Source organism: Podarcis raffonei, chromosome 13, assembly GCF_027172205.1.
Source record: "Podarcis raffonei isolate rPodRaf1 chromosome 13, rPodRaf1.pri, whole genome shotgun sequence".
Lineage (NCBI taxonomy): Eukaryota > Metazoa > Chordata > Lepidosauria > Squamata > Lacertidae > Podarcis > Podarcis raffonei.
In genome coordinates this window covers 46,863,642-46,877,338 of record NC_070614.1, presented here as the reverse complement: position 1 = coordinate 46,877,338, position 13,697 = coordinate 46,863,642, and the positions used below count along the sequence as shown (strand labels likewise).

Sequence of the window (13,697 nt, the reverse complement as noted above, 5' to 3'; positions counted from 1 at the left end):
AGCTTGCAATCTTTTTCATGTTGTTACACGATTGTGTTCTTTCTTTCTTTCTTTCTTTCTTTCTTTCTTTCTTTCTTTCCCTCCCTCCCTCCTTCCTTCCTTCCTTCCTTCCTTCCTTCCTTCCTTCCTTCCTTCCTTCTTTTTTTAAAGAAGTGTTTTATTAACAATTTCAGTATCAAAACATATCACATTCATAATTTTTTTTCCTTCCCCCCTTCTAACCCTCCCTCCCCACCCACCCAGAGACTTCCCTCAGCTCCTCTCTCTGATTTCCCAGCACATATTATTCTCTGCATATTATGAAATTATACATATCCTTACATTATCTATCTACCCTGTTATCAACCAATAAATTTGTGTATGTTTTTTTCAAAACCTGCCAAGGAGTCCAGTTCATTGTGTTGTCTTTTTAGATAATTTGTAAAAAGCTCCCATTCTTCCTTAAAGTCACAGTTGTCCTTGTCCCGCAATTTGTATGTCAATTTAGCCAGCTCTGCGTAGCTCATCATTTTTTCTTGCCACTGTTCTTTTGTTTGGATTTCCTCGTTCTTCCATCCTTGTGCTATCAAGACTCTTGCCGCTGTTGTAGCATACATAAATAAGTTTTTTGTTTTTCTTGGCAGGTCTTGTCCTACAATCCCTAACAAAAATGCTTCTGGTTTTATTTTTTTACAAATGTCACTTTAAACATTTTTTCAATTCATTGTATATCACTTCCCATTTTTTAAAAAACTTCTCTACATTCCCACCACATATGATAAAAAGTCCTTTCTTTTACTTTACATTTCCAACGTATGTTTAACCTGGTTCTGCACATTTTTGGTATCTGTACTGGTGTAATATACAATCTATACATCATTTTCATATAATTTTCTTTCAAAAGAGAACAATCTGTATATTTCAAATTTATTTTCCAGAATTTTTCCCAGTCCTCAAATTGTATATTATGTGCTATATCTTGTGCCCACTTTCTTTCCTTCTTTCAATCAGCTCCACCTCTTTCTTCAAGGCATTTCATTCAACAACTCAGTTGGAGAAACAATGGCCTTTGATGATAAATGGGAAATGGGTTGTGGCTTTGACATAACAAACATGATTACATTCCCAAACAAGTCATTCCAGAGATTGAAAGTTGGAAGGGTTGATACCAATGCACTTGATGGAAAAGTATTCATGATCACCGATGATATAATTGTGTGGCCAAGATGTTTTAATGAGGTATTGATGCTGTAGTTTCCTCGGTGAACCCTTGGTGGGTAATAATGATGTAAGAACTTCTCTTTTCTCTAGAACTTGGCTTTGCAATGGGCCACCAAGCTGAATGGATTGTAAATTGCCTTCATTGTTCTTGGGTTTTTTTAAAAAAAATCAGACAACCAAACAAACACTGAAAGCATCTTTTCCAAACCAATTCCCAAAATTACCGTATTTTTCGCCCTATAGGACGCACCGTCCCATAGGACATACCTAGTTTTTGAGGGGGAAATAAAGAAAAAAAATTATTTTCCCCCCCAGCCACGGGGGAAGCCCGAGCTTTTAAAAACGCACCTACCGTAGTTTTTAGAGGAGAAAAGGATATCTGCCTGAAGCGCGGGGCGCTCTGCTTCAGCGTGCCCCGCGCTCTGGGCAGCAGGCTGCTATCCGCCTGAACAGCAACCTCAAGACAGCAGTAGAGAAAATACAGATAGGGGTCTTGGCGGCGGCTCACCTTCGCACCCCCTCAAGAACCCCCAATTTGTCCTGTGCCTCCTAAATGGCTACCCTGAGCTGATCCCTAAAAAACCCACCCCACTCGCATTCACCCCAAAGCCAAGGCTTTGTATTACCCCTCCCCCCAAAAACCCAATTCAAAACACCCTACATGTAACCCCCCAAACTGTGCCTCTGATCTCTCATTTCCCCCCAAACCCCCTTGCCTCAAAAAAGAGGGTTCAGACCATCCTCCTCATCTGGAGGCAGCACCTTCCTTCCTCCACCCCCCCTATTTAGATCCCTAAACTTACCTACCTCCCCCTCCCGCCAGAAGATAAAAAAATGCCCTTTTCCAGGAGGAGGAGGATCAAGAGGTGCTCCCCACCCCAAAAGAGCCCCCTCCCCTAGTCAAGCCCCCTCCCGCCCTGTCCTCCCCCTTCCCCCTCCCCTCGGGGATTATCTCATCCCTCCTTCGCCTCCTTCTCCGATGCAGCTCTGGGGGGGGAGTCCGAGGGAGGGGGGGAAGGAGGAAAAGGGGGGGAGAAGAAGAAGAAAACGGGGGAGGGAGAAGGGGAGGCAGCGCCTGCGGAGGAGGCCGGTCTCCGCGCTGCGCCACAGCAGCAGCAGCAACAGCAGCAGCCACCTTCCCTCCTCGCCTGTCAGCGCCAGTCCCAGGCGCCGCCTCCTCCTCCTCCTCCGTCCCCTTATCCGCCCTCCTTCCACTCAGCACCCAGAGGCTTCGCCTGCCCCCGCTGCCTTCCCCTCAGGCCCGCAGCGTGCGGGACAGCAGCCTCAGGCTCCTCCTTCTCCCGTCCTCCTTGTGGCGGCGGCGGCATCTTCCCCTCAGGCAACAACATGGAGGCGGGAAGGAGAGCGGGCGCCTTGCGCCGGGCGGTGGGGCGGTTTGAACTGTGCGCGCCCACCCGACCCATTTCTCCCTCCCTGCCTGAGCGGTAAACAACAGGGCGTGGCATGCAGGCAACTCTCCGCAAGCCGCGGGAGCCCAGCGCAGGCTCCCACGGCTTGCGGAGATCTGCGCGAAGCCTGGAGAGCGAGAGGGGTCGGTGCGCACCGACCCCTCTCGCCCTCCAGGCTTCAGCGAAAGCCTGCATTCGCCCCATAGGATGCACACACATTTCCCCTTCATTTTTGGAGGGGGAAAAGTGCGTCCTATGGGGCGAAAAATACGGTAAGTGCTACTTACAATAAAAAGCTTGTAATATTTTTTGTCTAATTCAGATACTGTAGACTTTGGCCATTGTGTTATGAGAAGATATGAAGCATTTTATCTCCTAAAACTAGATTCTCCCTCAGTGAGAGAGGAGACATTTTCCTTTCTTAGTTGTCTAAAGTGATCTATTTCACTTTACTCATTTTCAGTTCATGTCATCTGCAAACACAAATTTGGTAATTTCGGTTACTGTGGTCTAAGGCAGGCATGTCCAAAGTCCATTTTGGGGCTTAATCTGGCCTGCCAGTCAGTTTAATTCAGCCCCTGTGGTAGTTTATTTCATGGGGTAAAATCCTTCAATCACAAAAAAGCTTAACAACTTAGGGGTAAAATCATAAAAAACTCAACAATTTCAATCCTAAAAAAAGGTTAACAACTTTGGGTGGCCCTTTGGGTGGCCCTCATGGCCCTTCACTTCATCAAATCTGGCCCTCTTTGAAAAAAGTTTGGACACCACTGGTCTAAGGCATTAGGCTACAGCAGCAAATGAAGATTCACTCCTCCTGCGTATTTAATTAGCTCTTTCAACAATTTTCTACTACTTAACTTCACATCTTCAGTGTAGAGCAAATTTGGAAACTGGAAGCTGGACTTAGGGATTAAATCAAATAAAACTAGACATAATTTTCTTCCATACTAATCTTCCTTCTGTTTTGTGGATAGGTGCATCCCCTTTCTTCATGCAATGAACACTGCCAGCCTGGTAATCAGAAGAAGAAAAAGGAAGGGGAGAAAGCTTGCTGCTATGATTGTGCTCTGTGCCCAGAAGGGAAGATTTCTAACCAGACTGGTAGATGATTAAATTCTATAAGGGATAATTTACTTTCTTGTGTCTAATAAATTGACACTGAAATGGGACCTTTTCCTACTTTTCAGATGTGGATGACTGTTTCATATGTCCAGGAGGTCAGTATCCAAGCAAGAATAAGGATGGTTGCACCCCCAAAGTTGTAACCTTTCTCTCATATGATGAACCTTTAGGGATCGCTTTAGTCTCAGCTGCGGTTTCCTTTTCTCTGATCACAGCCCTCGTGTTAGGAATATTTATTAAGCACAAAGATACGCCAATGGTGAAAGCCAACAACCGGGACCTCTCATATACTCTCCTTGTCTCCCTCTTGTTCTGTTTCCTATCTTCCTTGTTATTCCTTGGCCAACCTGGGAAAGTGACCTGCCTTCTCCGGCAACCAACTTTCGGCATCGTCTTCTCAGTGGCTGTTTCTTGTGTGTTGGCAAAGACCACCACAGTTTCTCTTGCATTCATGGCTACAAAACCAGGATCCAGAATAAAGAAATGGGTGGGAAAGAAAGTGTCCTATTCAGTTGTAATTTGCTGTTCACTTGTTCAAATATGTCTTTGTACTGCGTGGCTGGCAACCTCTCCTCCATTTCCTGATTTAGACATGTACTCAGCAACAAAAGAAATCATTCTGCAATGTGATGAAGGATCAGTCTTCATGTTCTACTGTGTCTTGGGCTACATGGGTCTTCTGGCCATCACCAGCTTCATTGTGGCATTCCTTGCTCGCAAGTTGCCTGATAGTTTTAATGAAGCCAAATTCATCACTTTCAGCATGTTGGCCTTTTGCAGTGTTTGGTTGTCCTTTATTCCAACTTACCTGAGCACAAGAGGGAAAGGCATGGTGGCTGTGGAGATCTTCTCCATATTGGCCTCTACTGCTGGCTTACTGGGTTGTATCTTTTGCCCGAAATGCTACATCATTGTGCTGAGGCCAGAGCTGAATAGCAGGGAGCAACTGATAAGGAGAAAGCATTGAGGAATGCCCCCCCCTTTATCATATTGTTACACGTCTAATGCATATATTTCAAAATGAGACAGAAAGAAAAACAAGCATAAACAAAAGGAAAATGAAAGGTTAGATTCTAAACAACAAAATGTTGAATGGTTTTGGATTCCAGCTCCCATTATCCCTAGTCAAGCATGAGGGATGGAAAAATAAACATTATATAAATTTGGATGTACCTACAAATTGTTTTGTAATATACATTATATGAATATTAATATACAATTGTCACTGTTGCAGCAGGGACTTTTTTGTCTTTCTAGATTTTGGTATGTTATTTATTGCCAGTTCTAAATATATTAGAAATCCCTGATAAGTCCGTTGCATCCGTGAAATCCCTGATAAGTCCTTTTATGGAGGGCCTACATCTCCATCAATGGGGATTTTTGCATTTTATAGGAAATGTCCGGAATTTGGGGGGGGGGGGGGGTTAACTGTGCCGCAGAATCAGAATCAGTTGCCTTGGCCAGAGGTGACTGTGTGTGAGGCATGAGTGCTACCTGTGTCGCCACTAGGCCCTTATGCGTTTTTCCTGGCTTTGTTTGGGAGTGACTGCTAAGGAAGCCACCGATGATAGTTTGGGAATGTTTAGGGTGGTAGGAGAGGATATATTGTTTAATAATACCTTTCCTAATTTGTGTTAGCAAGTTTATTTACTTAGCAGAGTGCATTCCCCTTTACACAGCACAGCAGATACCTGGTTGCAGGCTCATGTAAGTCTCTGATTGTTATTCAATTCAGCCTGTTTTAGATTGAATTGTACGTTCCTGGTAAGTTCCCTTCACTCCCTCTTAAAAGAATAGAGAGGCCACAATCTTATTCAAAATCAATAAAAGAAGTTTACTTACATCTGTTGGATCCCTGAAGGCAGACTTAGTTACAAATATGTACATATCCCAGTGACTGCAGACTAGCAGTCACTGCAGTTCACACAACGAAAGGAAGATGGAAAAGAGGAGAGAGAGTCTCCTTTCTTGCTAGGCTCCTAAAGCTGTGTGCTCTGAAAACCTTTATCTTCACTCAGGTGTTTCTAGCTTAGTATTGTTGTTAGTTTGTCCATAACCAGCGTTTTGAATACCTCTGAAATCTGTTTTATTATGCTTTTATATTTTATTTTTAACATGTGTTTCTTTTCCTTTTCTTTTTTTGTACATTGCCTGGATATTTTGAAGACAACTTTTGAAAAGTAATGGAATAGTCACAGAAATCTGGGGAAGTTGGTGTATGGCTATGCTTCCCTTGCAATAACTAGTGGTGGGCGACATGGGTGGCAAAAGGACGTGGGTGGCTCTGTGGTCTAAACCACTGAGCTTAGGGCTTGCTGATCAGAAGGTCAGTGGTTCGAATCCCCACGACGGGGTGATCTCCCATTGCTCAGTCCCAGCTCCTGCCAACCTAGCAGTTCAAAAGCACATCAAAGTGCAAGTAGATAAATAGGTACTGCTCCGGCGGGAAGGTAAACAGCATTTCCGTGTGCTGCTCTGGTTTCACCAGAAGCTTAGTCATGCTGGCCACATGACCCGGAAAAACTGTCTGTGGACAAATGTCGGCTCCCTCGGCCAGTAAAGTGAGATGAGTGCAGCAACCCCATAGTCGTTTGTGACTGCACCTAACTGTCAGGGGGTCCTTTACCTACACCTTGTAATTTTCTCACAGCTCAATTTTGAAGCTTTTTTTAAAAAAAGTGCTGTGTGATTTGTCCTTTTGTTACCTGGACAGGTTAGGTCACACCCACCTCCTAGTTACATGCAGAAGGAAGGATGCTACACTCAAGAGGAACAGGAACAGGAAGTTTCGACTGGCTGGAACAAACATTCCTTTGCATGTCTTTCCTAGCATTACAAGGAATGTTGTACTTGACTGCTCCCAGTGGATTACATGCCACAGGTGGCTGCATTCGGTAGCCACACTGGGACTGGAGCTGCTAGAGCCCATTTCCCAGAACCGGCCCTCTGCATCTCAGAAGCCTCCACCACTGCCTCTTCCCTTTTGCTTGATTGGCGTGGTGATTGAGAGATGGCAGGTGGGGGGGGGGAGATGAGCAGGCAGTCACCCCAGAAAAGGTCAACAACTCATGAGATCCCCCCAAAAGTTACTTTTTTATTTCTATCATGAAGTTACACATCTAATGGATATAGTTTAAAATGAGAGAGAAAGAAAAATATGGAAGAAAAACAGTCATAAAAGAAACTCATATATATTGAATAACAACAGGAGGTGGTCGGCTGGAGCCTTTCCTACCTGGCCCTCATTCCACCGCCCAGCCAGCAGCCAATTGGTTAGCTGAGGAGGGGGCAGAGCGATGGCCAGCAAGCAAAAAGGGGGTATCACCCGGGCTAGAGAAGCCTGCGCCGTGTCGCAAACCCCACCCACCACTTTAATGGGTGAATGGTAATTCTAGGTCTGAATATGCTTAGCATGAAAATTGGGAAGATTAAGGGGAGCCAAAATTTCTCCCACTATATAACTGAAAGGACCTCACACCCACATGGTGTGGACTTATCTCTCATTTTTGTTCATTTCACAACAATTTTGTAAATGAGGTAGATGTTGATGGATGAGATATGTAAGTCTATTGTGTGATACATTTAACACTCATCAGTGGAAGACAAAAAGGGAGAATTGTTTGAAATACACCAATCACAGTGGAACAGTAAATACCCCCCAAGGGTGTGTGAATGTTGGAATAGATTGTATGAATGTCGAAACAGATTGAGAGACATTCATACATCTCTAAGTGTAGGGCAGGTGAATGTGGTTCAGCCAAAATGGTCACCCTGAAGTTTGCTCACCACAGAAATCTGCAAGAAACTTTTCTCACCCCTTTAGGGAGAGGAGAAGGCTTCTGTCACTGTAAGAAATCAACATGTTTCCTAGCAACAGTGTCACTCAGAATCTAAACCGTGAAGAAGGAATTATCTCCCCCTGCAATTATCCAAATACTATAATTTGTTTCCCTTGCTGAAGTTTTCCAGAAGGCAGGAGAAAACAGTCAGTAAGCACATGTGAAAGTTATTATAAATAAACCACTGGGCATAGGGGAGATGGGATTAGGTGCAAGAGGCAGGTAGGGTCCAACTTTGACACATATTTGGAATTAAATAGCTGCCCATTCCAGACAGTGCTAAATGTAAGGCTAATGATTTTCTCATAGATTGGGATGAAACCATCAAATCAAATCTATTAATGCTAGGCAGTGGCTAGTTATGGGACAAGAATGTTTGCATGTCGAGAGATACTGTGCTTTCAGAATGCTGTGCGTAATAGTGTGGCTCATTCTGTTGCTTCTTATGGTGTGCGAAGTGAATGCTTTAAGTTGCCCCCCAAGTGACCCACTCCCTGTTCCACATGAGTGGTACCAGCCAGGGGGCCTCATCATTGGTGGGATGACTTCTCATACGTATTATGTTGACACTGAAGTTGACTTCTCCGAACATCCTTCTCTGAACCTTTTTGACGTGCCACAGTAAGTATTGTTTTCCCCATGTGTATTTTCTGAGCTTAATGCATTTTACCAAGTTTAGAGTGGAACGCAAGAAGTGGGTTGGGAGTGAGTTTTTGGTACTCTGTGGGTTTTTTTTTATTTTATGAAATGTTCACATTTCCTGAGGTTGTTCATTTTCAGTGGAATGGGGAATTCAATCAGCAATCCAAACAGGGAACCAAATGATTGTCTTCTATTGATTCAGTTGGAAAGTTGAGTGGGTTGAATCCAGGATCCTGAATAGTTCAGATGGGAAAGTTTAGACAGGTAAAAATAGATGGAAAATTGAATGCTTGAAATTGAAATAAGAAACTCTGAGCAAGGGGATAAACAAGCCAAAATAAAAGGGAAAAGGAAACTGAAGCATAAAAAAAAAAAATATTTCCAAAATGTCTATGAGCCCAGCCTTAAAAGGCTGTTCTGAGAAGCTTCAAAATCTGAAGGCAAACTGGTTTCCCAAGAAGCAAAATACTGATAGCAAAACCTAAATGCAAAAAATAAAATGAAATAAAGCCAAGACAGCACTGAAGCGCAGCCTCTCTTTGACCAGGCAATTTATTTTTATTTTACTTCACTAATTGTTTGAGGGAGGGCCATATTCATAAGCTTTATCAGAGTAATAGAGCCACTCCCGTCACTGGGCATGATCTCATATTGACTAAAGTCTTGCAAGGCTTTCTGATAACATGTTCCAGATTTAACAATCAATTATATTGGCAGTGTGGTGACAAAGTTCTATCAGCACCTGCTTGCTTTGGCATTTGCTGTGAAGGAGATCAATGAGAATCCCAAGATCTTGCCCAATGTCACACTTGGGTTCCACATTTACGACAGCTACTGTGATGCAAAGATGACCTACCGTACCACGCTGGACCTTCTCTTCAAGTCAGATAGATTTGTCCCCAACTACAAATGCGACAGCCAGAAAAACCTCATAGCTGTCACAGGAGGACTTGGCTCTCGTACCTCCCATTGTATGGCAGACATCATTGGTCTCTACAAGATTCCTCAGGTAGGATTTTTATTTTTTGTGGGGGGGGGGATCTGGGGAAATCCGTATTCCACACATCTCATTACTATCTAACAAAATATTTGGTCCAGATGGAAGGAGGTAAGCTACCTTCAGAAAAATAAAACTGGGAATTGCACCCTATTCCTCAAATGTGAAAGAATTCCCCTGAAGCATTCTTGAACTTATGTCCTGTGAAATCCATATTGTACCCTCCTCAGCGCTATCTAATCAAATCTCTCTCTCTCTCTCTCTCTCTCTCTCTCTCTCTCTCTCTCTCTGTCATGAAAAGGCATTTACACAAGACTAATCTTCAGTTTTCTTTATGATATATCTATTCATTTTCCTTTCAGCTCACATACGGCTCCTTTCCCCCAAAGATGGACAGTGATGACACACAGCTCCCTTACTTTTACCACATGGCTCCAAATGCAGTCCATCAGTATATGGGGATTATCCGGCTTCTTCAGAGGTTTAGGTGGACATGGGTTGGGCTCTTTGTTGTGGATGGGAACAGTGGAGAACAATTCTTGCAGACCATAGAATCATTATTTTTCCAGAATGGAATTTGTTCAGCATTCACCAAAAGAATGCCAGAACAAACCCAACTGGATAACCCTCTGGACATACTTGCTATAGCTTTACCTGTATATTTACCATTAACAAATAAAAAACCCAGTACATTTATCATGTATGGAGGATCAATGGCAATTTCAACATTCAGAACTTTTGTATTACTTCAAGATGTCGCCAGTTATAACAGGACAGTATTTGGAAAAGTGTGGATTATGACAACCCAGATTGATTTCATTTTAACTGGCCTTCAAAGGAGTTGGGATCTCCAGTTGTTCCAAGGTGCCCTTTCCTTTACAATTCACTCAGAAGAGCTTCTAGAGTTCAACCAATTCCTTCAGAACATCCAAACACAAAGGACCAAAGGAGATGGCTTTTTGAAGGACTTCTGGGGGCAGGCATTTAACTGTTTCTATCCTGATCCACGTATGCCTGTCAAGGATGATGGAACATGTACTGGAGAAGAGAGGCTGGAAAGCCTCCCAACAGCTGTTTTTGAAATGCACATGACTGCCCACAGCTACAGTATCTACAATGCTGTCTATGCTTTTGCTCATGCACTGCATGCTATGTTCACATCCAGACCCAAGCACAAAGAAAGTAATAATATGAAGCATCAATCTATGCAGCCTTGGCAGGTAATGTCTCAATAACTAAACTGTTTATTTCAAGGGATTAATTAGTACATGGTGAGACTGCAGTCTAATCTGCGTATTCCTGGAAGGTGGGGATGTTTCAGCAAGCCCTGCTATCAGTCTCTATCTTAACAACCCACATCCATGAAATGAAGGGTATTTTTCTGATGCAGGGAATTCCCTCTCCATCGAGGCTTCCCCTGGACATTCAGGGTTCTAAATCAAAGAATGGTGGAGCCTACATATGGACTTAAGAGGACTTGTAGATTGGACCAAAAGCCCATCTCACCCAGAACCCTATGCTCACTGTAATGTACACGATCCCTTTGCGAATCTTACTTCAAACATGAATCTTTGTATATATGAAGATGACGTACAAAACATAATAGAAACAAGTAATGGTAAGTGTGCTAGATCTCCCTTTGCCTCAATCCACTGCCTAGGAAGGTCCAGCTGTGGTGAAAAGTGGTGGTATTCCATGTTTGTCCCAATTAGAGAATTTGAGTCTGAAATGCCTCTAGCATTTTCTAACTAGTTCTACAGAGCAACTGGTTGGAGAGGCAGTCCCATCATAATAGTTAAGAAACAAGGTCCTTAACTGGACCTGCCAAAGCTTCCTGTAATTCTCTTTGCTCCGTGTTTAATTTAAAAGGTGTACCCTCAGCTGGGTAATGAACAGGTGGTGCAGAACTTGAAAAGAATTTGAGTCTAAAATTCCCACAACCATGTTACACCTTCTGTCTTCTGTTACTTGCTCTGTTTTCCCTCCCAACTAGCTCCACCAATTTCTCAGAGACATTTCATTTAACAACTCAGCAAATGAAGCTGTGTCCTTTAATAATAAAAGGGAAATGAGAGGTGGGTTTGATATAACGAACCTGGTCCTATTCCCCAACAACTCCTTCCAGAAAGTGAGAGTTGGAAAGGTGGATCCCAATGATCTAGAAGAAAGCAAATTCACCATTAATGAGCATATGATTGTGTGGCACAGTCATTTTAACCAGGTATGGATTCTGCTGTTTTCTTGAGGGATATCCTTTGGGATGTTAATGCATCAGGACTCAGTTCTTAGCCCCGCTCTTTCAAGGCAGAAATCTGCACTTCAGTGCTCTGTGTCCAAGCTGTCGTCCCCTCAGCTTTCCCTGTGAAAATCCACTCTTTAGACCTGAATCATTTGCTTCCATTCAGCCTTAAAGAATTGGTTTTCATGAGGGAGCACTGTGATGCAGAGCCCTAAAGCACAGGACATTTCTTGAAAGCGTGGAGGAAATGCAAATGTGGATAAGCTGTTTTATTGTGTTTTTATAAATAGTAAAATTGTTTTTAAATTATTATTACTAGCACCTAAGATGGTTTTCTGGTGAATCATCCAGTTCTGGAAAGCATTCAGTGCTGATGATAAAGGAATACTATTTCTTCATGAGCTACCAGAAATGCTACTGGGCTAGACAAGCTTTTTCTTTCTTTCTTCCAATGCTACCCCAGCATAAACATTTTCCTGTCTATGGATAGGTGCTTCCTCTTTCTATGTGTAATGATTACTGCCAGCCTGGTCATCAGAAGAAGAAAAAGGAAGGAGAAAAGTTTTGCTGCTATGATTGCACCCCATGCCCAGATGGGAAGATTTCAAACCAGACTGGTATATCATGTCATTTTGCCAATATAGTATTAGCTGTAGTCAATGAATATACATTGAAGTCGGATCTCTCTCTCTCTCTCTCTCCCACACCCCTTGTTCTATTTTTCAGATATGGATGACTGCTTCAGATGCCCAGAAGATCAATATCCAAACAAGAATAAAAATGGCTGCGTCCCCAAAGTCAAAACCTTTCTCTCATATGAAGAACCCATAGGGATCGCTTTAGCCTCACTTGCAATTTCTTTTTCTCTGATCACGGCCTTGATTCTAGGAACTTTTATTAAGCACAGAGACACCCCCATAGTCAAAGCCAACAACCGGGAACTTACCTACACTCTCCTCATCTCCCTCCTGCTCTGCTTCCTCTCTTCTTTGTTATTCATTGGCCAGCCTGGGAAAACGATCTGCCTTCTCCGACAACCAACATTTGGCATTATCTTCTCAGTGGTTGTTTCATGCGTTCTGGCAAAAACTACCATTGTTTCTCTAGCATTTATGGCTTCAAAGCCTGGCTCTAGAATGAAGAAATGGCTAGGGAGAAGACTGGCTTTTTCCATTGTCCTTTCCTGCTCCTTTATTCCAGTAGGCATTTGTGCTGTGTGGTTATCAACCTTTCCCCCATTCCCCCATTTAGACATGTATTCAGTTACTGAAGAAATTATAGTGCAATGTAATGAAGGGCTTGTTGCAATGTTTTACTGTGTCCTGGGCTACTTAGGTCTTTTGGCCATTGCCAGCTTCATTGAGGCATTCCTTGTCCGCAAGTTACCCGATATTTTTAATGAAGCTAAATTCATAACATTCAGCATGTTGGCATTTTGCAGTGTGTGGGTCTCCTTTGTTCCAACCTACCTAAGCACAAGAGGAAAGCATATGGTGGCTGTGGAGGTCTTCTCCATCTTGGCTTCCAGTGCTGGTGTACTGGCTTGTATCTTCCTTCCTAAATGCTACATCATCCTCTTGAAACCTGAACTGAACTGCAGGGAGCAGATAAGCAGAAAATAATACAGTGGTACCTCGGTTTAAGAACTTAATTCGTTCTGGAGGTCCATTCTTAACTTGAAACTGTTCTTAACCTGAGGTACCACTTTAGCTAATGGGGCCTCCCACTGCTGCCGTGCCACCGCCGCACAATTTCTGTTCTCATGCTGAAGCAAAGTTCTTAACCCAAGGTACTATTTAGGTTAGCGGAGTCTGTAACCTGAAGCGTCTGTAACCCATGGTACCACTGTAATGAATATCTGTACTTTATGTGGGTTGTATTGTTATGTAGCTAGTGTTCAGGACTACATTCTTTACTGTGACATTAATTATAGGCATTCTGTTAAAACCTATATTAAATTCTCTTGCAATGCCGTCATTCACAGTATGACTTGTTGCAAACACAAACTAAACATGAGACTACAGTGAGATGCAGCAGCAAAAAAAGGAAAAAAAAATGCTATTCTAAGCTGCATCAACAGAAGTCTAGTGTCCTGTTCAAGGGTAGTAATAGCACCAGTCTATTCTTCATTGGTCAAACCACACCTATAATACTGTGTCCCGTTCTAGGTGTCACAATTTAAGAAGGATATTGACAAGCTGGAACATGTGTAGAGGAGGCAACTAGGATGATCAAGGGTCTAGAAG

At 43.1% G+C, this 13,697-nt stretch overlaps 1 protein-coding gene across 1 annotated transcript; it reads left to right on the top strand.

Moving 5' to 3' along the window:
• Positions 1 to 8,114: 8,114 nt before the first annotated feature.
• LOC128399128 (vomeronasal type-2 receptor 26-like) lies at positions 8,115 to 13,073 on the top strand. The gene is made up of 6 exons (XM_053360386.1): positions 8,115 to 8,194; positions 8,933 to 9,224; positions 9,575 to 10,432; positions 11,338 to 11,433; positions 11,942 to 12,068; positions 12,178 to 13,073. The coding sequence occupies exons 1-6, from the start codon at positions 8,115 to 8,117 to the stop codon at positions 13,071 to 13,073; spliced, it is 2,349 nt and encodes a 782-aa protein (XP_053216361.1).
• Positions 13,074 to 13,697: the final 624 nt, after the last annotated feature.